Below are 24,839 nucleotides of genomic sequence, written 5' to 3' on the forward strand. Positions count from 1 at the left end.
ATGCAGACAAAAATGATGCTTTCATCTTGAATGACCATGAAAGAAAGGTAGAATTACTATTGAAATCACATGGGTGAGGGCATAACCTAAGGCAGTTAATGATCAGTCCTGACTTGCATACCAGGGCCAAGCTTTTCCTTACATTCTCTTTCCTATTAGCAATTAAAAAATTCAGAAAATTCAGTAAAGTGGTTGTCACCTCCATCAAGTCATGAGGACTCTGTTATTTTGCAACATGGTCAGGCTCCCTGGTATGGGATTGTAAAATGAGGTTCTAGCACAGGAGGTGTAGACAGACCAAGAGTTAGACATTCCATTGGAAATAGTGAAATAATACTAACAAGGCATCAGAATTGCTACCAGATTCCTATTCCAAGATTTTCACTCCCTGAACACTCTCTCCACTGCTTTCCCAAAATTGCTATAGAAAATCAAAGGTAGCTGTCAAAAAAACCCAAAATAACTGTCAATTCACAGACCCTCTTGGGACCAAAACCAGATGGTCAGGGATTCTAGAAAAAAACACAAACCAAACAATTTAGAGTGTGTATGTCTTTCTTGGAAAACACTTGCCTAAGCATATATAATTTTTTTTTTTGATCATTTATGATACACTCAGGAAAAGGCTCTGCAGTGACTGGGGTCTCTTCAGGACAGGTGGCTGCAAAAATCTCTGCAACAGAGCATTTAAAAATTAACCTGATATCTCAAAGTTCATGATGAAGCTGTGCAATTTATTTTCACGATGTAGATTTGGTCCAACATTTTTCTAAACTACTTAGGGTACTTTGTGATTTCAGGGTAGCAAAGGAGATTTATTACACTATTTACTGCAGACTACTGATAATCTGAAACTAAGTAATTAATGAGAAGTGTTGTGTTTTGAGCATGGTAGCAGTAATATGAAATCTTAGATCACGAGGACAGAAGTTGTTCAGACTGATAATGTGAATACCTCTATGGGGGAGGGCACCTGTGTGTATGAGATAATTGGTAGCATATTTAAAAGAGCTGCTTGCTTGTCTTGTTTTTCTTATCTTCCTATATGGTTTATAGGATCTCTTGACAGAAATGTCATTAAACAGGACATGGCAGTGATTATTCTTTAAAATGTCTGGAAATAATAATGTCTTTCTTCTGACACTTTGTGTCTTCTTTGTGCAGGTCATGGAAGGACGAGAACTACCTTGGCTTTTGGTAAATGAAATTGGTGGCATACATGGGATACTGCATAGCCATGTGCCATTCCTGAAGAAACATTTCCACCTCATCACCATGAAGGAATTTCTTGAAAACAGAAAGGATGTAGGTAAAAAGGTCCAAGCAGTCTATTTGTGGTGGCACAAACCAATCATCGACAAAGAGCTCCTCCAGAGCCTGCCAAACTTGAAAGTGATTGCGAATTCGGGAGTGGGGATGGATCACCTGGATCTGAAGCTTGTAGCTCGCTTTGGTGTGAAGATGGCTAATGCTCCACGTGCTGTTTCCAGCACCACAGCAGATACTGGGATGGCTTTGCTGCTAGCGTCTGCTAGAAGACTAGTGGAAGGTAACATCTCAATTCTTTTGTGTCTTCTAAAAATCATACAAGATTTACATGCCATTAATTTGACTTTTCTTAGAGTTACCTCTAGTATACATGGTTTTAACAAAATGTGAAAATGTAAATTTGTTGGCTTGGCAAACAGAATAATAGGTATTTTCATATATCTTACGTAAAATAGGTATACTTAAATTATTATATTATACACAGACATACATAGCATATATTTCAACCAGGTATAAATAAAATGTGATGGCGTTACCAGTGCTGTGACCAAAAGTGCGGGATGCCAAAGATCAGATGATCACTGAAGTCACAGGCTGGCAGAAGAAATTAGTATGGGATGCAACAATGGGGCAGAACAAGGTTATATGGAATCATGGAAGATCCTGAGTTGGAAGGGACCCACAAGTCTGATAAAGGCATGGACATATTCTTGGAGACTGTAATGGATTAGTGCAGAATTGGGGCATTTAAGGGGCATTAGAGAGTAATAAAGTAGCCTACTCCAGTTTTTGTTAATAGCATCCTTTCTAGTTTCATCAACATTTTTTTCTTGCTATTTTGCCAAATAGATCTACCCTTGGCTTGATTAGAATGCTTCCTTCTTCAGGAAAAAATCCTTCAGATTTATCCTTTTATATGTACCTGGCTTTGACTTGCCATCTGTACCAGAGGATTCATAGAAACTCAAAGGGGATTTGTGTCCCTCTTGTTTCTACCTCACAAAAGGGAGACGGATTAAAAGAAAAACTAATTTCTTGTTCCCATCTACCTAAAGTGTCCCTGATGGCATTTCCAATAGTTTTGTCCTAACATGACTGAGTTTTTTCCTGAGTAATTTTTTGTATCCTTCCACAATATTCTGTTTGTGTTTTAGAAAAGCTGGCAATATCAGAAGACTGAAATATCAAAAGGCTGTCACCTTGCTAGCAGTGCTGATGCTGTGTGTATAACTGTATTTTATGTCATGTAGAACTATACAGAATTGTGCAGGTTTAACAGGTAATTACAGAAATTACCAAGTTGTGATTTTTAAAGAAGTCACACTTTTCTTTCCAAGGAGAGTGGCAGATGTGAAGAGGAAACCCAATATTTGGTGTTGTTTTCCATGTGACATCTTCAAACTCTGTATTGTTACTGGCAATAATTATTTTGATTGTTGATGAGGAACATGGCAATATTTTCATGATTCTAAAGCAGTAAAAAATTTTTTGGAGAGATTATATCAAAAGGCTTTTTGTGTTATGGTGAGAATAAATTGGAATATCATATAGACATGTATCAGGGAAAGATGATACGTTAGATGTGCTTTTAACCATTAGAAGTGTGCTGTAGTAGCACAATGAGTCCAGATTCTCTTGTCTTGCTCCTCTGTGTTGGACACCATTCATTTCCCATATTTATGTGTTTTGCTTGCAGTCCATAACATTTCAATTTCTCCAAGCATGGAGTACTGTGAAGCTGATATTCTGGGAGTTAAAGTTGCTGGAGCTACTCTGGGAATCATTGGCATGGGCAGCATTGGGTATAAGATTGCTCTAAGAGCCAAAGCATTTGAAATGAACATTTTGTACCACAACAGGACACAGAGGTAAAGATATGTCTTGATCCTAATTGCAGCAGAAACTCTTGTAGCTAGTCAGTATTTTCTTTTCAAGGAATTATGTCAAAAATATAGCAAGAAATGAGGGAATAGGGCTAAGATTAAAGCAAAACAAAACAAAACAAAACAAACAAACAAACAAAAAAGGTTTCCTGAAATCAGTCCTGTAGAGAATTACTCAGTGATTAAACACTTGGAAACTTAATTTAGGTTTTATATTAGAAGGTTTCCTGCAGAAAAATGGAAATCAAACTTACACTTTTTTATTCTTATCACATTGTATTATAGTGACAACATAACTCTGTTGTTCTTTTTTTTCCCCATATTTTGAAATTCAGGAGGGATATTTTTGAAACAGTGGCTGGAAACTAGGAAGTATAGACTTGGCACAATATGACTGAGAGAAAAAAAAAACTATGTAGAAAACCGTGTTTCTTCTCAAGCCAGCATGAATTTTAGCAAGTATTTAACCGGATTTCACCCTTTATTTCTAGCCCCTCCTAGCCTGTGTATCTGGGAATCTGGACCTTTTTAGACATTCAGCACAGGAGCTCTTCAATTTAAAGTGAGCAAGACCCCCTGAACAACTAACTCTAGGCCTTTGCAATCAGGCAAGGTGCAGATAATGAGCAGAACAAATATTTACTACAATAAACTATGACCTACACTGAAAGAATTTTACTCCTCTGTGACTGAAGGGAGAAGCTGCAGTGCTAGGATGTGGCTTTCAGGAATTTTCCCCATAAGCAGACTGCAGGAAGAGGGTCACTGCTTTAGCTAACCTCACAAGGATGAGTGAGTCCAGGAATTTTTAGCCATGTTTGCCATTTTTGTTGCTTCAGAAAAACAGCTGAGCAAACTCACATTTAAAAGAAAGTACTTCTTAAAATCTTTCAGAATTTCTTCACAAACCACAAAAAAAAAAAAAAAAAAAAAAAAATTAAAAGGCCTGAATCCCTTTCTTCTTTTTTTAAAATGTATTATCCTTAACTCCCTCTGTTTAATATTTTTCAGTCTTATAATAAATATTTATGTAAGAGTGCTATGATGAATGACCAATGCACAGTGCAACAGAAACTAAAAGCCTAAAGTACATTTAAAGTACATTTACACTTCCAGCTTTTGTGCTGAATCAAGCTGCATTCTGCATGCTGCAAAACTGGCTGCAGTTCCAGTCTGTTCTTTTCCCACTTATTCTCTGGTCATTGACCTGAAAAAAAAAGCAGTGCAGTGCATTTGTTAGGAGAGACATGGGTCAAAGTTACATTGAAGTTATTTTTTTAGTGTGACCTCTTTATTTCTAGATTAGGGAGGAGATAATTTAAAGTCCTTCTCTTGCAGCCAGAAACAGAACATTGTACACATGACCCCCTGTCATTGCTTCTTCATTTCCCAAAGTTCAGGTGGCTAAATTTACAAAGAATGTGAGAAATGGCAAGTATTCTTCTGCACTGTGAAAAGTTAAAACTAAAAATTTCTCTACTCTGGTAGCTTTTTCTACTGAACACTTTATTCTATGAAAGTCCTGGGCAGCCTGGCAAAGAGCTGGCTTGCTCTTTTCATTGATAAAAAAAATGACAGGCTTACTGGGAGTGCAAACAGGATGAGGACTGCTGCCATGCCCAGAGCTTGCATGGGTGAGTTCTGGTGAATACCACTCCTCTGCTTTGGGCGGTGACTGCATCCTTTGAGGTGCACAGGGGATCCTGGAGAATGGACTGTGTGCTGCCATCTACTTCTGTGCTCAAGCTTAGTTCATCTGCAGACTTCATAAGAAGCCCTTGGGACCTTGCACTGGAGTGGTTGAGAGGCAGGCATGCAGTCTATCCTGTGCTATAGGGCTTGAAGCTTTCCAGAAGGTTCTAAACACTGAGCTGAGAGTAAATTCACCTATGTTTGCCACCTGTTTGCTACGTGGATGTGATAATCTGATCCTTTAGTTTGGATACTGGTGATATATCATTGAAGAAAATGTTTCCATGACTGAAATGTTTTTTTCCCCAACAGGAAAGTGCAAGAGGAGCAAGCTGTCGGTGCCACTTATTGCGAAAAGATAGACAGCTTGCTCCAGCAGGCAGATTTTGTGATGCTGGTGGTGAGTCTGACACCTCAGACATACAAGCTTATCAGGAAAAGAGAGCTGGAGCTGATGAAACCCACAGCTACGCTCATTAACATCAGCCGAGGTACCATCCAGATCCATTGGCTGGCCTCACGGTGTGGTCCAGCTCCTGCTGTGTTCCACACAGCACTGTGCTGCATCCAGCACAGCCGAGGCACATGCCCAGGATGATGAGGCATGGCAGAAATGCCTCCCTCTCCCCTTCCCTTCTCTCTTTGCTCCCTGCTGTTTACCTGCAGGGTGCACTCAGAGACACTCTTATTCCACACCAGGTGCAGTAGTTGACCAAGAGGCATTGGTGGCAGCTCTGCAGACTGGTGTTATCCGGGCCGCGGCTTTGGATGTCACCTCCCCAGAACCACTGCCCAGGTTGCCATCTCTGTTTATTTCTTGGGAAGGATGGGTGAGCCCTGCTGAGGCCAGAGGCAATCCCTGCAGCAGGCAGGAAGCTGGCCCTCCTGCCCCTGGCATGACTTTGGTTAAAAGTGCCATGAATACGAATGGGATGCAGCCCAGATGTTGCGGCTGATAAAAGACCAAAGGGAAGCCTGGGAGCTAGGAAACATCAGAAGACAGGGAAGGCGTTTATACCAATCCTTAGAATCACGCTGTGAAGCTGCAGCCAGTGCTTCACTTGCAAATTGCCCAGAGACTGTTTAACTTCTCTAAAAAGACCACTCTACCAGGATGGTGCCTTTTAGAGTTAAAATGCAGTGCTGGCTGCATTTTGGGTTGTGGGAAGTTTGGTCTTGTTGTGCCTGTGTGCAAATAACTACAGGTCAAACTGTTGTGTAGGGTGAATGTGTCAGGAGGGCTTAATCCCCTCTTCTGACATAGTTTAAATTGCTGCCTCATGGCAGAAGTATGTTTCTAGAGAACAGAGTTGCCATTAAGTCTTTGCATGTCCCATTACTGACGAAAATTGCTTTAATAAAGGTGGTCAGATTCTTTGGGTCTAAGTGGGACTTGTAAAGTTGTATCAAATTAACTTTGAATACAGTGCAAAAGTTAGACTCCTTTTTATTTAGATGAACAACAATAGTTAACTATTTTTTCTTTTCTTCTAGAGATCATCCATTGTTAAAATTAAAGAACGTCATTATAACACCTCACCTCGGCATTAAAACAGACAAGGCCACCTACATGATAACAGAGGAAGCAGTTGAAAACATACTAGCAGCCCTGAGTGGTCTCCCCCTACCCAGTGAAGTGCTCCCTAGCTGATGTGTGAAAGGATATTTTTATTCTTTTTTTTTTTTCTCTTTTTATTATTATCTTTCCCTTCCACATCAGCTCTAAAGATCTTTTTAAATACAAGGATGTCCATACACCTCACTAAAGTTTGGAAGGAAACAGTTTGCCATCCTCTCAGTTGTGTTTATATACTTTCTGTTGTCTAATTCAAGTCCAAAAGACAAACCAACACACAAAGTGGCAGTGCTATGCCTTTTATTATGTAGTGTGACTTTATGAATAGTATGATTATTTATCAATAAAATTTATAGCGAAGTTGTCATTAAGTGCAGCCAGGATTTTGCCTGGAACCTTATACATCTTTACAGAGCCATTGTCTTGTAGGTGGTTGTCACCAGGTGGTTGTCACCAGGTGCTTGCCAAAACGCATTTACTCCCATCACTTTAATCTGTGTTATCACACTTAATAGCTCACTCTTGCAGCTCCAGGAAACAAGACATTGCAGCTTTTCAGGCACAGCAAATTGGCTGTCAAGAATTTCAAGAGTGCCCCAGGGACCTTCCTGCTCTCTGAGGTACAGGTTCCCAGTACACCTTTCACTGTCACGTGTATAACCTTGAAAAATAAATTAAATTTATTTAAAAATAAAAAGCTAAGCAATAAATTACAGAGCTGGAAAACAAGGCTATGATACAGTAAAACAGAAAAGAGAAAAAATGCCTTTTCTTAGATCAATATCCTAAAACTGCAAAAAACACACAAGGCTGTTGCGCACGCAAATTTTCTCAAGAGGTGAAGAAGCAAACAAAATCGGATACAGTACTTCACTTTACTTCTACTTAAATAATTGTACATGTTTGCTTGGAGTTTTACTCCTACATCTGCAGATATTTCAAGAATCTGGGCTGATTAGTTTCAGAACGGCTCCCTGCCACTGGGGTGCTTCAGAGGGGAAAACACATCTGCCTGTCAGTCACTGGAGTGATGAATTGGTTTACACACAATACATTCAATCTCATAATTACTGAAAATGGATCAAAAAATGCAGTGACTAGATGAGAGAAGAGATTGTAGTTCACTCCATTGATTCAGGGTTTTTGAAATATTTTGATGTGCAAAAAGCAGAAGATGTGGAATAAAATGCTGATACAGAAGTCTACTAGGAAAGCTGGCCTTACCTACAGCAACTAGACAGGCTGATACCAGATAACACTTTATGATGGTTTATAGCCACTGAAAACAAATGCATCACTTCGTTTGACCTTGCCTGAAACAACAAACTCTTGAACACAGATTTCCTGCCTCAGCTTTTTTTTTTTTTTTTGTCCTACAAATCCTGTTCACGTATAATACTGCCTTATAAAACTTAATTCAGACATAGGAAATGTAAGTATTTATCCAGGTTCATGCTTAAGCTAGTCTATACAACCCACCTGGGAAATTGTACAAAAGTCTTTTAGGGTAATGCAATACTTCAAAAGCCTAATCCTAAGAAATAACAGATATGCAAGTGCCTTATTAACACTGCAGGCATCACCTTACCCTGCAGGATTACATGGATACCAATGGAAATATTTAATGATGGCGATCAAGTCCACAGACTATGCAATACTTTCCTCTGTGTACCCACAGACCTCACTCAGAGTGCTCTGTACTATGCTGGTATACCAGATCCCTTTCTGTAAGAGAAAACTTGCACACAGCAATGATATACACACAACGTAACTTAACACACTACATGAAGCTCTGTAAGGTAGTTTTCAAACTAAATACGCTTAGAACATGATAGTGCACTGCTGCAATTGACAACTTCTTTCACATATTATGCTAAACAGATGTATATTCTGTAGAGATGTATCAAATTCTGACCTATAGCTTGAAAATCCAAAGTCCAAGTTGCACAAAATAGCTTTGAAAACATCCTATTCTCTCCATATCTAACCATATAACACACCCAATTTTCTTGACATTTGATAGGTATATCCTGGATTTTTGCTTGGAGTAACATTCCTTTGTTATTTTTTTGCCTCCTCTGACTAATTCCACCTTCATTTTGTTAATTCAATTTATGGATTTGATATACAAAGACAAAAACTACTGTGTTGCCCTTCCAAAGGTTTTTCTTTACCTTCAAGACTAAAATGTGGTAGGCCTCCTTCCTCAGACTTGTGTCTTTGAGAGGGACTTTACAAGGGTCATTCGAGCTCAGGTGAGCAGTAAGTTAAAAGCTTACTCATTACATCTTGCCACCAAAGCAGTTTGGAAATTTTTGATGTGAAAGAGGTAATGTGTAATCATTTTATGTTTGCTGTTTTGTTTTGTTTTGTAAGGAAGAAAATTAAACTTAACTAAGAATCCAGTTTACATGCTGTAATGCTATATTGCTAGTAAATTAATTTTTCCTTTAAAGTTTAACAGCTTTCATGAACTGAGCACTGAAGTTGTACTTCCCAGTCCCCATCACAGGGTATGGAGATAGAGGGAGGTGATTCTTCCCCTCTACTCTCCTCTTGTGGGATCCCACCTGGAGTGTTGCATCCAGCCCTGGAGTCCTCAGCACAAGAACAATGTGGACCTATTGAAGTGAGCCCAGAAAAGGCCACCAAGTTATCCCAGGACTGGAGCACCTTTGCTATGAAGACAGAATGGGAGATTGGCATTGTTCAGCCTGGAGAAGGGAAGGCTCTGAGGAGATCTTATAGCAGACTTACAGTACTTAAAGGGGGACTACAAGAGAGCTGGAGACGGACTCTTCACAAGTAGTGATAGGACAAGGGGAATGGCCTTAAATTGAAGGAGTTTAGATTAGGTAGTAGAATGGAGAAGATTAGGAAGAAACTGTCCTCTTTGAGGATGATAAGGCACTGGAAGAGGTTGTGCAGAGAAACTGTGGGTGCCCCATCCCTACCAGTGTTCAAAACCAGGTTGGATGGGACTCTGAGCAACTCGGTCTAGTGAAAGGTGTTCCTGCCTGTAGCCGAGGGTTTGGAAATAGATGGGTTTTAGGTTCCATTCCAACCGAAACCATTCTGTGATTCTATGATACAGACCAAGTAACTTTGTCAGAAAAATTCTCACATTCTCAGCTGAAATTTGCACACCTGCCTGTAGCTGGGATAACATCTCAAGTGTCTGAGCACCTGAGCCTGTCCCAGCTGCTTAGCTCTCAATGACAGTTCTTGAGGATGTTCCTAGTATCGCATAGGTTGGAAAAGACCTTCATGTGTGCAGTGAGAGCTGGTGTCTGTCGGTCAGAGACAACTCTTCATCTTACATTAATTCATGTGCACAGAGTGTAATGACCAGCAGAAAGACCAGACCACGTCTGGTTTTCAAAGACAGTGTGGAAAACACAGTGTGCATGAGGTTAATGCAAAATCCCAACTATACTGAAATCACAAACAGCACAGAAACACTTCTACAAAAACACACAATCACTCGTGAGCTCCCGTTGCTCTCTCTCGGCTCCCCGAGGGATTGGTGAGGGATGCCCGTCCCGTGCCCTGGCACCACCTCTCCTCCCCACCGGCCCAGGGTGCGGGCGGCCGGGCAGCGCCCGCCTCGGCGGCCGGTCCCGCTCCTCCCCCTCGGCGCCACTGGAGCGGCCAGGGCGGCGGGCACGGCCGGCGGGGTGAGTGCGAGCGGCACGGCGGGACCCCCGCAGGGCGCCGGGACCACTTGTGCCGGGCGGGGACAGGGCCCCGAGCCCCACGGGGGCGGCGGTTTCGGGGGTAGCCCCGGCCGTGCGGAGCTCGGGGACTCCCGCCGTCCAGCGCGCCCGGACCGGGCTGGGAGCGGCAGGGATCTCGCCCTTTCCCAGCCGTCCTTCGGGGCTGGACAGAGCCGCTCCAGCTCCCTCCCATTTTAAGTCCCAGCCTTAGGCCCGCCGGGACAGCGGCGCACGCTCAGCCCACCCTGGACAGGGAGAACTTCCCGCGACACCGCGCTCCGGGGGGCGGCTGGTGGGGGGAGAGATGGTGGAGCGGGCCCGGCGGTGCGGGAGCGGTGCGGGAGCGGTACGGGAGCATTGCCTCGGGCTGAGGGGCGGCATGAGGGGATCTCGGCTTTAACCTGAGATCACAGCACTGGCTCTTTGCAGAGTCAGCAGACTGAAGAGCTGGCAAAGCACTGAAGGAGACGGAAGAGAAAAAAGGTAAAAACTTATGTTCATGGGTAACTCCAAAGTTCATAGTTGACAATTTATAGCTCTGTTACATTAAATGAGATTTTTACCGAGATAATCTCATCAATGATAATTGCTTAATATAATTGCATGAGTGGTAGAACTTGCAGATTAAAAAAATACCTTTCCACTCACATGGCCACATTCTTAAATTATCAAGACTTTGGCTTTAAATGTTGAACATTGAACAGGAGTAACAACTGGTTGCTCATTTGTTTAAATGTTAGCATACTTGGTATGCCAGAAATGTTTTCTTTTCTTATTAACAAGATTATATACACATCGAACATCCTTCTGAATAACGCAGGGAGAACTCAAAAGACTTCTGCATGTGGGAGTGGCTATCTTTAGCCAAATCCTTCATCAAGTGGGAAAACAGCATGTAATTGAGCCAGTCAATTCCTGGTTTTTAGAAGGAAAGGTATAATGGATCACTTCAGACCATGTCTATTGTAGTGCATTAATTTGGTTTATATTGTATTTCATTTTTATATTGGGTTTTGTAATGGTTTCTTCTGTACCACCCTGTTTCCCTGGAAAATGTATCATGCTGCTGTACCCTGCTGCTTCCCCCTGCCCAGCCTCCCACACTGGAATATAACCCAACTCTGTTCCACTCTCACCTTGTCTGGGTAGTGGCTTGTCCCTGCCTCTGGCCCCGTCCCCCCTGGGAAAAAGCCCTGGGACCACGTGGGGATCTCTCTTGCTCTTGGGACTGGGAAGGGGAACGGGGACCGGACTGAGCTCTGGACTCTGCGGGGGCAGGACCCCAGAATAAAGTCGTGATTCCCCCCTGGACCAAGGGGCAGACTCTTCATTTTGCCATCGACGGACACCTGCTGTCTCTAAAGAAAAGGTTTGCAGCCTCCCTGAGATCTTTTGGGACACTGAAGGGGAAATTCCTTCTGGCTTGGTTTCTCTCTCAAGCTAGACGAGGCAAAAATGGAGCATGGGCTCTGAGAGAGAGAGAGCCATGCCACATGTCCCTTTGGTTCTTTTTGCTTTTGTAGGGCATGGAGGGTCAGGAATTGCCTTACGTGCTAGTTGACTGTATAGGAGAGAGGCTTGGAGTATATGAAGACCATGTTGGATTTCTGAAGAAACGTTTTCATCTCATCACCATGAAAGAATATCTTGAAAACAAGACATTTCTCAGCAAAAAGATCAGAGCTATCTATATGTGGTATCACAAACCAGCTATCAATGAAGAGCTGCTCCAGAGCTTGCCTAACTTGAAGGTAGTTGCAAGTTCTGGAGTGGGAATAGATCACTTGGACCTGAAACTCTTCTCCAGCTATGGTGTGAAGGTGTCCAATACTCCATTTATTGTTTCCACTGACACTGCAGACATGGGGATGGCTTTGTTGCTGGCATCTTCCAGGAGACTTGTGGAAGGTAATAAATTAAATGGTCTTAGTCTTTTCATAGAAAAGATGACTTCAAAACATGCAGAAAATGTGTGCTGATGCAAAAGTAAGCTTAAAACTAGAAATATGAGAAATAGGGGGAAAGGAAGAAGTTAAGACAAGTCTGTCTTGTTGACAATAACTGGTATTCTATTTCCAAACCAGCATATTGGCAAGGTAGAGTTGTTCCTTCTTTGGACAGCTCTAAATTCAGGACTCTTCTCCATCAGCCCTTCATTATTCATATTATTCATCAGCCCTTCATCAGCCCTACTTATTCATTGCACTCTTGCTTTTCAAGTTATAATAAAAGGGGATTAAAATAATGTATTTTAAGGAGGCTTGAAGCCTGTCTTTGCCAAGAGACATGTATCTGAGTCATTATGAAACAAGCTGTCCAGAAATCTGCCCACCACGCTCTGTGTTTCTTTTCCCTGCCAACCTTGGTGTATCAGCAAGGAAGCTGGGAACCAGATGGCCTTAGTGCTGCTTTGGCCTTAATTTCCTTGCCTCCTTTCTTGCCAAAGAAAATTGCTCCTGTGCTTCTGCCTTGTCCTACGATAAAAGGGTGTGTGTGGGGGAGTAACCAGATGCTGGAACATCCCTCACATACATAATTCCTCTTGGCTCTTCCAAGGCCATGAAATGGCAGTCTCCCCCGATACGGAGTATTTCCCTGCTGACTGGCTGGGGGTTGAGGTTTCTGGAGCAAACCCTTGGGGATCGTGGGAATGGCACCATTGGTTACAAAGTAGCTGAAAGAGCCAAAGCCTTTGAAATGAAGATTTTGTACCACACACAGAAATTCAGAGGTAAAGCTGTTTGCAGCTCCACGACAACAATTTGTCACTGCTTTTATGTGTTATTTGTACTTTTCGCTGTGCTTTCACTTTTTATGGTGCTCTTTATATTAAGTGAAAAGTACATATACTTGTTCCTAGATGGTCATTAATTTCCCAATTTATACAGAAAGAAAGTCAGGAAGGAATGGGAGAGATATACTGTTCTTCTCATTAGATGGGGCTCCCAAGTTCTTCCTGCCATGGTGGTAACATTGCAATGGACTGGAAAAGAGAAAACTGGGAGGGCTTAACTCGTGATTTAGGTGAGGCAGGGATTCAGCCAGAGACATCTCACCCTTCCAAAGTCACATGACAATAAAGGGCCAGACTTGCTTGTTTGCTGTCTTCTAGATGAAGTGTATGTGCCCTGTGCACCTGTGCTCACATCAGGCCTATTCCATTCTTTTCTTTTGTGGGAATTTTATGAGAGCCAGCAAGCCTTGTCTTGATACAGGTCAAGTGCACCAGCAGGTCCCTGCAGCATGTGGTTTCAGTGAATCAGCAGTGATGCACAGCACAATCAGGCTGTTGCTGACATAGACTTGGGAAGATTTAATCCTTGCTCTGTCTTGTGTATTTCCTCAGTAATTTTCACATGACTTAACTAAATTACTTAATTTTCACAAGACATCAGTCTTGCTTTTGGGTAGGAAAAGAATCCCCATTATAAGCAGAAATTGTGACACAAATGCATTTGGTTTATCATTTATTCAGTGTGTTTATGTGATATGCATTTTTTACTTTCCATCCCCACAAGTGTAGTACCGCACATTTGAGGCAGTTCACTTGGTATTATGGGAAATAGCTTGACCTTTGTTTTTACTGAGTTTCAGATAAACTGCTTTGCACTACACAGCAAAGATAACAATAAAGAAACATTTTCTCTACTGGTGATTTGATATTTCCCTTGTTCATTTCAAATGCAGTTTAATTTTGGGATTTTCCCTTCAGAAAAAAGGAAGAAGAAAGCGCTGTTGGAGCTGTTTACTGTAAGAAGATAGATGATTTGCTCCAGCAGTCAGATTTTGTGTTGCTGGCTGTGAGCCTAACACCACAGACACACAAACTGATTGGGAAGAGGGAGCTGGAGCTGATGAAACCTACCACCACTCTTATTAACATCAGCAGAGGTAAGGTGCAGAATAAACTAAACTGCGTTAAGGTTTGCTGGCATAACAAGTCCTGGGAAAACCTCTAATACAGAGTCTGCCCCTCTGAAATTTTCTGATTACTAGTTTAGACACCCATGGTCATAACTCAGTAAAACATTTAAATGTTCCCATAATAATGAGAAAGTAGGTCTATGTGATGTTAGCGAGCTTAGAGTGTTAGAAGCGCATTTGTATTTATATATCTCCTACTTAAGCCTTTTATTTATTAATTGCAGTGTTGTTGCTTACATACATTAGGGCAGCATAGCCTACTCTTGGCGCTCTGTTTCATGCTGCTAATTCCCTGATACATGTACCCAAGCTTCCCCCTCCCACTCCACCACACTCTGCTGCTGCAACTGCAACCACAGTCTGTCCTGCTGTTTGCCTGACCACTGTGCCCAAAAGAATGCTGAGAGGATAGTACAGACCATGAAAATAAACATATCCTTCTTACTGTGACCCAGGTCTGACAGTGGATCAGGATGCTCTGGTGGAAGCCCTTCAAAACAAAGTTATTAAGGCAGCTGCTCTGGATGTGACATATCCTGAACCTTTGCCAAGGTAGGACATGTGTTTAAGTTAAATGCAAAAGGATGTATATATGGTGTTCAAACTAAGTAAAATTTTGTGGGCATGTGAGAAGTTGCATAATTTTGTTTGTAGGAGTACATGAGGTATGTGCACTAGTCCTGCTGGAGCCATGTCCCTAATTCTTCTGTCCTAACTAAATAAAATTCACACTCACTCATCTGGAGGATTTCTTGCCTAAAGCTCCACCAAGCTAGGGAGCACTTTGAACTCCTCTGAATATGCTTGAGTCATGCAATTAGGTTTTGTTTTCTTTTTAATTATTATTTCCCTGGCTGTCTGTAGCTGATGAAATAACAGATGAATGTGCTGTGAGTGACTAGCTGAGAATTTCTTTTCCTCTCCCAGGGATCACCCCTTGTTAAAGCTGAAGAATGTTATAATAACTCCTCATGTCGGGAAGTGCCACAAGGAGACGCGCTGGGTTATGATGGAGGAAATGGCAGAAAGCATAGAGGCCGGCCTGGCGGGTCTTCCCGTCCCTCGTGAGGTGTTGCCCTAAAGCAGCTTGCATTTAGAATTAATGCCATCAGTGTGGAAACAGTAATTTGATCACCTTTCATGTAATTATCCCACAGTGTTATGCAGATAAAATATATAAAGCACAGGTTTAATTTATTTAAATATCCGGCAGCGGTTCTGTGTGGAAAACTGCAGTGTTTTGTCTTGATCTCCAGTGGAAAACTCCAGAGCACAGCGTCTTGCCTCAGTGTCATTTACTTTCCCCCGCATCCCCTTACAGCTGTCTGCGCTGCAGCAGCAAATTGAAGGTCTTAGAGCCTGGCACAGCCACAAATGCAGCTGGCATGTCCAGATCCAACAGCAATCCGACCCTGGGGTGCGTGTCCCTCCCGAGCCGAAGTGCCGAGCCTGTACACAGGCTCTGCGTGAGCGAGCCCTGCCCAGCCTGAGGGTGGCTCAGTTCTTTTCTTTTTCTTTCTTTTCTTTTCTTTTCTTTCTTTTCTTCTTTTCTTTTCTTTTCTTTTCTTTTCTTTCTTTTCTTTTCTTTTCTTTTCTTTTCTTTTCTTTTCTTTTCTTTTCTTTTCTTTTCTTTTCTTTTCTTTTCTTTTCTTTTCTTTCTTTCTTTCTCTCTTTCTTTCTCTCTCTCTCTCTTTCTTTCTCTCTTTCTCTCTTGCTTTCTCGCTTTCTCGCTTTCTCGCTTGCTTGCTTGCTTGCTTTCTCGCTTTCTTTGCCTTCCTGCCTTCCTGCCCGCCTGCCTTCCCTCCTTCGCTCCTTCCCTCCCGGGACCGGCCGGGAGGCCCTCAGCCGCCGGCCTGGGCCTCCGTGCCGACAGGGGGAGCCGCAGCCGCAGCCTGAGCCAAAGGCGGAGCTGCGGCGGGAGCTCCCCGGGCCGGGCCGGGCCGTGCCGTGGGCCAGGGCAGCAATGTGGGGGCCCGGCACGGCCGCGGTGCCGCAGTGGTGCCGGGCCCTGCGCAGCTCCGCAGCCCTGGGCGGCCCCAGGAACCTGCTGAGGAATATGCTCCGCAAGAATAAGTATGTGTGGGGCCGACGGGAGCGGAACCCTCCCGGAGTGAGGGGCCCTGCCGGGGTGGGTTGTGGGCGCTGGGGCAAAGGGAGTAAGGGGCTGTGGGGTTCGGGCGCTCCCGCGGCCCCGGTACTGCGAAGGAGAGAGAGACACCGACCTTGAGCCACCGATCTGAGCTGGTCGGCAGCGGCTGAACGTGTGCCCAGGTGGCCAAGAAGGCCAATGGCCCTGGCCTCTCTCAGCAATAGTGTCCTGCAGGACCACACCGCTGATCGTCCCTCTGTGCTCTCGCCTTGGTGAGGCCACGTCTCGCGTGCTCTGTCCAGTTCTGGGCCCCTCAGTACAGGAAAGACGTTGAGGTGCTGGAGCGTGTCCAGTGAAGCTAGGGAAGGGTCCAGAGCACAAGTCCAGTGAGGAGCGGCTGAAGGAGCTGGGGGTGTTCAGTCTGGAGCAAAGGAGGCTCAAAGGAGGGGGACCTTATCACTTTCTACAGCTGCCTGATGAAAGGTTGTAGCCAGGTCGGGGTCGGTCTCTTCTCCCAGGAAACAAGTGACAGGATGAGAAGAAATGGCCTCAAGTTGCACTAAGGGACATTTAGATTGTATATTGTGAGAAACTTCTACACTGAAAGGGAAGAATGGTCAAGCAATAGAACAGGATCCCCAGGAAAGTGGTGTAATCACTGTCCCTGGAAGTGCTCAGGAAACATGTAGAAGTGGTGCTTTAGAGACATGGTTTAGTGTTGGACTTGGCAGTGCTGGGTTAATAGTGGGACTTGATGTTCTTAGCCCTGTTTTTGAACCTTAATGATTCTATGAATCTAAAGAAACCTGAGAGCCGTCCTTTTCCACCCCTTTGCCATCTGTGCAGCTTGAGCTGTGGACGGGAAGCATTGTTCCCCACACCCCAGCTGTGAGGAGAGCTACTTGCATGAAAACCTGGGTGTTGTGTTGTGCTTTCAGGCAGGTGGAGTATTAGTTACACAGGGAATCTTTATTTCTCTGAACTGATGAAAGATAAGTTTGGTTTCCTTTCCTTTTCCCAAAAGAAAGAAGTCCTGGTATGACAGCCCTACCCTGGGATCACCAATGGTGAGTGCAAGCTCTTATGGTGATGTGTTTATTTGTGCCTGCAGGAACAGACTTGTGTTTCTGCCATGGATTCTAACTTTGAAGCATTTTCTGATGGAGAAATAGCAGGATTTGGCGAACGAACAGTAGGGCTCCAGTCTGACTGTGACAGGATTGCCGTATGGCTTCCCATGGCTGTTTCCTCTTCTGTACTATCTATCATCCTTGCCAGCATCAATGCTCTCTTGCACACTCCTGAGTACTGATCCAGATTAAAACTTCTATGAGTTTAATTTAATGATTTTTTTTTAATGTTTGTTTTTTCAAACAAGCAAAGCTTTTCAGTCAATACATGCTGTATTTGAGAAAACAGATCTATGGAGCTTTATAACTTGCTATAAAATACAAAAAGAACTTTAGAAACTTTGACTGTAGTGCATGAATGTCAAAGATTTTGTGAACAGAAGTATTCTTTATTGAAACACTTGATATGTAGGACCTATATAAAGCCATCACAGCTGCAATAATGAAATAAGAGCATACTTAGTAAAGTGCATGAGACTGTATATAGTTTCCTAATACAAGTGTGTAACTAATGCTTAATGTGTTGTTTGTTTCTTTTTAAAGTTTTATAAACCAACCAAGTTGGACTTAATGAAAACTGACCTGACGAAAACAAAGAAAGAAGATAACATGCGCTGCAGAGTCTTGAATGGTCTTATTCATAAAGCTGTGTTAGAAATGGCAACTACCTGCGAAGTCAGTCAAGAATTTTATGATCTCAAGCTGGAAATCTGCAAGGCAAGTGCCAAAGCTACATCTTGTGCTGAGCCACTCTGATTACGTTGTGAGGTTAGCATGGACGTGCCAAAGGAGCTCACCTGGGTGTTTTGATGTGTGCAAGAGGAGTTTTATTGCATTGCATTTGATGTGGCAGAGTGCAGCAAGATCAGGCTCTGGAGTACACACAAGCAGAGATTTGCCACTGTAGTACCTGGCTTAGGAGACCTTTGCCACTCTAGTACAAATGCCACTCAGACCAGTTAAATGGTGATTCTCCTGATAAGACTTTTTTTTCTGTTACTTAGACGTAAAGTCTTTGTCTTGCCCTTTCAGAAGGAGGAGCTTGGTTTTACCAACATAAGTGTATCTTTCCAAGAGTCTGTTCTTGCAGCTCTGTGAGAGTTGTCATCTCCTTGTGTTGCTCACCAGCAATGTTACTGGCAGAAGACCTAAGTGATGCATGAGATTAGTTCAAAAAAAGGGGCAAGCCTAAGAAAATGTCATTGTCAAGTCATATCTGAGAAAGAATTGAAATTTGTACGTAATTGCATCTAGTGGTGTCATAATTTGTGGATTTGAAAGGGATGTTAGAGCTCTGATACAGGAACTAAGTCAGTCTCCACATTCTTGTTTGTTGTCTGCAGTTTTTGTCTTCTACATTTGCTGTTCTGTAAAGATTAAATTATACCAGTGTTTGACTTAAAAGCTTGGTGGACTTAGCTTTGATATTAGAAGCATGGAAAAAAGGTACCTCATAGCTGCATCTGTGACAAAAGGTTTGTCTTTCATGATTGAAATAGATGTTTTTGCCAGCTGAATTCATTCTGTTGTCAGACAGGTGTTCAAAATTACATGGGCAAGATGAGTCTTTTGGTTCTATATATGTGATATTCTTCACAGAGTATTTCTGTCTCTCAAGGGCATTGAGGATTGCTTGTCTCAGATCACCTGTCTGCATGGAAAAATGCTGGCTGGTGTGGACAAGACACAGTGCTTTTGGGAGGCATTGCTGTAAATTAAACAACGTATAACATGGGAGAGGGAAAGAAACAGCCTTCTTCCCAATACAGTATGGATTTTATAGCTGTGCAGTGTTTGTGCTGCACTGGGACATGTCTAGTCATAGATCAATCCTGATTTACTCATGAACGGATTGTGGTCTGATATCATTACTTCTGTTTATCAAAATAAATTTTCTAGTAGGCTTTCTGCAATCCACCACAGACTTCATTGTATATGAAGCGTGTGTGTATATATGTCATTTTAAAGACAGATTTGCCTTTTTACAGGTGTCCCTGTCATCCAGCTTTTCAGCATGTCGTGTGTACTGGAACCCTGCTTCCACTATGGAGAAGGAAAGTTACGTTGAAAGTGTGCTGCGAAAGAGTGCTCCGCGTATACGGTACTGCTGTGGGATAGACAGGTGTCTTGGTTTAGAAAGACAGGTGTCTGCCAGGGAAAGCTGGAGCTTCCCTTGGAATGCAAAATGTAAACCCCCTCTCTCCAAATTATTTTAATTTTGAAATTAGGGGCTTTCAGGCAAAGATACGGGAATAGGAATAACAGTTCTTTACTAGTATGCATAACAAAGCAAAACAAACAACAACTACAGCATTAACAACAAAACAGAACCAGGAACCTCGAGGGCTTTTCTTCACAAAACCTGGGGCAGTTTTATCTCTGTGCCTCTGCAGGATTCTCAGAGCACCGAGCTGGAACGGTGGAAAATCCCGGGCTGGTGGATGAATCACAAGCTCCGTGGTCTAACCTGAAACTGCAGCGTGTCCCCGGCAGGCAGGGCGGGATGTCCCAGCAGGGCAGGGGGACGTGGGGCTGCAGCATAACAAAAAGAGCAGTGCCAAAGAAGCTGCGATGGCCGCGCAGGGCTGGCCCAGCTCCAGTAGGGTAGGAAGAGGAGCTCAGAATTCCTGGGCACTGGAGCAGATGGTGGTAGATTTCCCAGGACCGGACTTGGTGGTGATAGTGAACTCCTCCCGCAGCAAGCAAACAGCCTGGCTGTCCTCCCTCTGATGCAGAGAGCATAGCTGCCTCCAGCCCCGTTCTTTACCTGCCCCAAAAACTCACGTGAGCTTCCCCCTTCCAACTTTTGGCCATGTCTTTGTTTTGGTCAAGCACCCATAAGTACTCAGTAGTTAGTCTCCTAGCAACTTATGGGGAAAAATTCTAGAAGTAAAAAATAAACAAATCTAACCCCTAACAACAGGCCACTTCGTAAATCCAGAGCCATTTCTTAAGTATTTCTGACAACCTAGACCTGACCTATTGGGATGCTTTTGGTTTTTAGACTTGGAGTAGAGCCTCACAGAGAAGGGTGGCTGTGTCAGACCAGCTGTGTGATCTTTTGCTGGAGCACAGCTGGCTTATTTGGCTTCTGTGCATTCCCAGGGCAGGAGTGAGCTGAGCAGAAAGCAAGAGGAGTGTGGGTGAGGTGTCACTCCAGTGTCCTGGTGGTGGTGGCTGGACAGGCTGTGCAGGACAGTAGCCCAGAACAGGATGCTGCACAAAGGACTGACAGCTGCAAGAGTCTCCTTGCAGATTCACTGGACAGTTCTGATTGCTAGGGATGATTTGGGCCTCCAAAAGGGATGACTGTTATTTCAGAAATCCTTCACAATACTGATACCAAAACCCCCCAAAACTGAGAATGCTACCATGTATTGTGATGCTTTTGCCCATTTTTCCAACGCAGAGTCCAGTGATTTTTCATGGTATCATTGAGATTTTTGTCTCTTCCCCCATTTCCTTGGCCTTTTCTCTGCTCTTCAGCCAGTCTGTTGGAAGTTCAGGATTTCACTCGTGGCAGGTGGCATAGAAGCATAGTTGTAAAGCCATTTCCTTTCCCCCTGTTACCCTCAGATGTGTAATTCCTGCTCCAGCATAATGCTCTCTTCTACTCCACAGCTTCCACTCTTTAGGAAGGAAAGTTGCTGGCTGGGAAGAAGACAAGGGGAGCCCTATCAGTCCTTCCTGCAGCTAGCCTGTAGGATAAGTTGTCTTGCCCTGCTCTGAGGGCTCTATCCCCCACTACTCTTACCCCTACAATGTGGGGATAAGGGTACCAAATGAAGTGGGGAAAGACCTGAGCCAGCCTATGCATACAGATACGGACAAACCTAGTATCATCAATACTCAGCTGGACCTGCAGCCAGTGTTTTTTGTATACTGTGCATTTGAAGTTGGGGTTCTGCAGTGATTTATTGCTTAGCATTAACCTGAATAGCTCCTCATCAGACTGAAAGTTTTGTAAGCCATATCTTTAAGTGTACAGTACTGCTGGATTTAATTTAACACCTTTTACTTGTCCTGGAGATGCTATACTGTTACTCCTGCTGATGAATGCTGTGTTTTTGCCAGGTATCTTCTGAAGAGTCAGCAGATTGTAGGAAACGTACCCCCAGTAGTATTTATAAAAGACAAAGAAGCTGCAGCTGTAAGAGAGGTAAATCTAATCTTTGACTCAATGTACAAATATAGTGACTTAGGAGGGAGCTGATCATCTAGTTGCTCTACCAATTTACATTAAAAATCAATCTTTCTCTATAGTTGCAGAGATCATTTTATCAAATAATCTTGAGTAAGATTGATGCCTATATAATATGTAGAATAATTGTAGGCAGTATCATTTAGCCAGTGAAATTTTTTTAAAAAATTAAATTACCATTTTAAGGAATAATATAGGATTGCCTGGTATATATGACTGTAGAAATGAGGTTGGAGGAGCCGTTTTCCACATTTTAAACGTTATGTGCCTTTTAGATTCAATTGAATAACCAGTGATTTTTTTTTTCCCCCATATCCTTTTCCATCTCTGAATTGTTAAAATGTTTGTAGGAAAGTGCAGATCTTTGCATAGGGGATTCAGGCTTATGCATACTACATTTTTTTCCCTAACTTTTAAAGCTGTCTTTACTATTTCATGTTTCCTGTCAAGGTGTTGATAGTTTTAACTAGTTGACATATTACTAGGATACTGAGGTTTGCTGTCATTGGGACTGTGAAGTCCCTAAAATAGTGAGATTTCCCGAAGAGAAAGATGATACCAATGAGTAGAATTTGATGAGAAATGTCTCCTCAAGCTGTTGATGTGAGCAGAGTTGAAAAGAACAGGTTCATGTTTGTGTGCCCTGAAGTGCCTTATTATTTATAATAGTGTTACTGTTACAGCCAATTACTGTTAGACCCTTATGGGCTCCTACAGTGTGCATGAGCAGAGCTAGAAGGGTTGAGAAGAATTTCAGATTCTCTGGAAATGCAATTAACTGCTTGAACTTTCTGTGACAGAAAAATTCTGAATTTCACAGAAGACAAGTAAAAACCCTCTTTATATCACTTCTGTCAGGGAATGACACTGCGGAACAGATAGATGGATCATTTTCCCCCACTTTGCAGGTCATATTTTATGTCAGTCTTGGGTTTTAAGTATTGTAAGTAAGGGAGAAAACATCCAATTAAACTCCTAGAATAACACAATGGATTAGAAGGGAATGAATGTAAAGAAAAGCTGAAATGAAATTTGAAACAAGAGAAAATTTTCAGAATTATGTGTAGTCTGTAAGCACTGCATATAATAGATTTGTAGCATTTACTGGTTAGATGCCATGTTAAAAAGGATTTGGGAGCTCCATAGTTGCGCATAAGAGAAATGCAAACTTGCAGACAGGGAGAAGAGGTGAAAAAATCTCAGTGTAAGGATGTTATGAAATAGGAATTGCAAGACCAAGGTAAGAACAAATAAACAAAAAAATATGTACGTCAGACAATCCCTTAACCAAGGGTTCTTAATGCACATAAGGCAAAAAACTTCATAGGAATCTCTGATTTCACTATTTGACAAAAACATCCCAGGCAAGAAGTATGAGCAGTTCCATGTAAAAGAAGAAAAACACTGTTTTGAAGTGGTTTTGCTAAATATTCCAAACATAGAAAAGAACATATTTGCTGTTTGATACTTGTCTGTTTCTTGTATAGATGGGAGCAAAGTAGATTTAAACAGGACCCATAACGTGTTGCCCTCGTGTGTTTACAGGTTGAGGACTTATTGGCAGATGCTGATTTTGGACCTCCAGAAAAAGAAACATCTCAAAATGATTCAAGGTGTGTCTTTTTGGTTCAGAATTGTATGAGTGTCTGTTTTCATCTCTGCTGGCCAACTTAAATTGGGTATTACTTGATGTAGGAGAAAGTATATTTTAATTAGATATGTACATTGCTTCTCACAGACCTAATACTTGTTCTGGTATTAATATCTGAGTTTTTATGAGGAAAATATATATAGAATTTCTAGGATTTCAACACTTGATGTGTTGATGATAATAAAAATTTTAAAAATGCTCTACAGCAGTAATATTTGTTTCTTGCTGGTAATTGTCTCATGAAGATGAAAATGGCATTTACCAGTACTGCTCTGCTTGTCCACTTTTTTCTGATATATGTTTGGTCTATTATACATGGCTTGCAAGTTTGCTGACAAATCTCCCTAAACTAATTTAACATTCTTCTGTGAGGGATTTTTGACCATTGAGAGATAGGGATGAACAACCTATTGAAATAGTGGTTCTATGGATTGGATGCTCTCAAAGCCAAAAGCATTTGTACCTGTGTGCTGCAGTCTGTTGGTAGAAATGCCTTCTGTCCTTCAGCATCTCACAGGATGGTCCATCAGGTGCAAATCAGAAATAGTTTCCTTTGGGAAGTCATTCCTGTGCCATATTTCGCAAAGGGCACCGAACACCTTCCTCTGTGTCCTGGGGAAATAGTAAAGTCCAGCATAATGTGTTATATCACTCTAATGTGTTTTGGGCACAGGCTGTTGCTTCTCACTTCTTGGAAGAGCTGGGAGAAGTCTTGGGTTCCTTGGGCTCCCAGGTCCAGTGCTCACTTATGTACACTTTTTCCCAGAGACAAGCAGTTTCATCTGGCATGTTGTTTCTTTATTGGCTTTCTCCCATTAAATCTGTTGATACAGACTGCACTTGGACACGTGATAAGGTGGTATCTCTTCCTTCATAACATAGGGAACACAGGGCGTTAATAAAGTTTATTTCTGTGTTACTGAAGTTGTCAAAAATAGAAGTATATGTTGGGAAAAAAGCCAAGCCAATACTTGTTTTCTTTCCCACAGTAAGCTCTTCCCTTCAACGACTCAATCTTCAGATTCACCCGTGCGGTCTAATCTGTTTGGTATTGATCATGAACTGCTGAATAAACAGATAATGGACTATAAAAAAATGAAAGTGTCAAGACATATAGAAAACATTGCCTGGACAGAGAAGCAGCAGCAGCAGCTTTCTAAGATTCAAAAGAAAATGAAAAAGAAAAAAGCAAGGGATCCTCCTGACGATGGTGATGTTACACCACAGAAACACTTACTGGGCAAATATGAAGCTGATTACTGGGATGATAACACCGAATCAGCCTCAGACTATGAGCTGCAGGATGAATTACAGGAAGAGGTGAATGAATTGGAGGTGGATGATGACAAAACATTAAATCAGTCCACTGGTAAACTGATATGAAGTGAAAAAGCCACTCCCTTCAAAATGAAGGCTGCCAATAACAAGAAAAAAAGACACAGTAGCCGTAGCTATTGAAAGATCAATTTGTACGTTTACCACTTTCTGATTCAAACTAATCGATTTGCCACATGAGCACATTTGCTAGCACAAAGTATGTAAGAAAAACTTCCATTAGTGACATTCTGTTAAGCAGCTTTCAAGCTGCTGCAGTTGAGGAACTTTCAACCAGAGAGCAGTTTTGTAACGATAATATATACCTATTGCAGCCCTGAGTTAAAACGTCTTGCAGTTGTGTTGATTATTTCCAATAAAATTATGGTCTCTA

General features: G+C 42.5%; 3 protein-coding genes across 3 annotated transcripts; all 3 read left to right on the forward strand.

Annotated features, from left to right (window-relative positions):
• Positions 1–1,134: 1,134 nt before the first annotated feature.
• On the forward strand, positions 1,135–6,712 carry LOC120757416 (probable 2-ketogluconate reductase). The gene is made up of 5 exons (XM_040074734.2): positions 1,135–1,549; positions 2,966–3,137; positions 5,157–5,335; positions 5,544–5,640; positions 6,339–6,712. Exons 1-5 carry the CDS (start codon positions 1,168–1,170, stop codon positions 6,493–6,495), a joined length of 987 nt encoding a protein of 328 aa, XP_039930668.1. The 5' UTR covers positions 1,135–1,167; the 3' UTR covers positions 6,496–6,712.
• A 3,295-nt stretch (positions 6,713–10,007) lies between these two features.
• Positions 10,008–15,263, forward strand: LOC120755437 (probable 2-ketogluconate reductase). Its single transcript, XM_040070353.1, is given in 8 exon segments — positions 10,008–10,097; positions 10,566–10,619; positions 11,660–12,044; positions 12,693–12,766; positions 12,768–12,875; positions 13,856–14,027; positions 14,516–14,612; positions 14,988–15,263. Coding segments are annotated over 6 exon segments (987 nt in total). The 5' UTR covers positions 10,008–10,097; positions 10,566–10,619; positions 11,660–11,662; the 3' UTR covers positions 15,142–15,263.
• A 731-nt stretch (positions 15,264–15,994) lies between these two features.
• RBFA (ribosome binding factor A) lies at positions 15,995–24,839 on the forward strand. The gene is made up of 7 exons (XM_040085079.2): positions 15,995–16,133; positions 17,174–17,216; positions 17,823–17,996; positions 19,268–19,380; positions 21,354–21,438; positions 23,026–23,093; positions 24,121–24,839. The coding sequence occupies exons 1-7, from the start codon at positions 16,024–16,026 to the stop codon at positions 24,512–24,514; spliced, it is 987 nt and encodes a 328-aa protein (XP_039941013.1). The 5' UTR covers positions 15,995–16,023; the 3' UTR covers positions 24,515–24,839.

This window comes from Hirundo rustica, chromosome 1, assembly GCF_015227805.2.
Source record: "Hirundo rustica isolate bHirRus1 chromosome 1, bHirRus1.pri.v3, whole genome shotgun sequence".
NCBI classification, from domain to species: domain Eukaryota; kingdom Metazoa; phylum Chordata; class Aves; order Passeriformes; family Hirundinidae; genus Hirundo; species Hirundo rustica.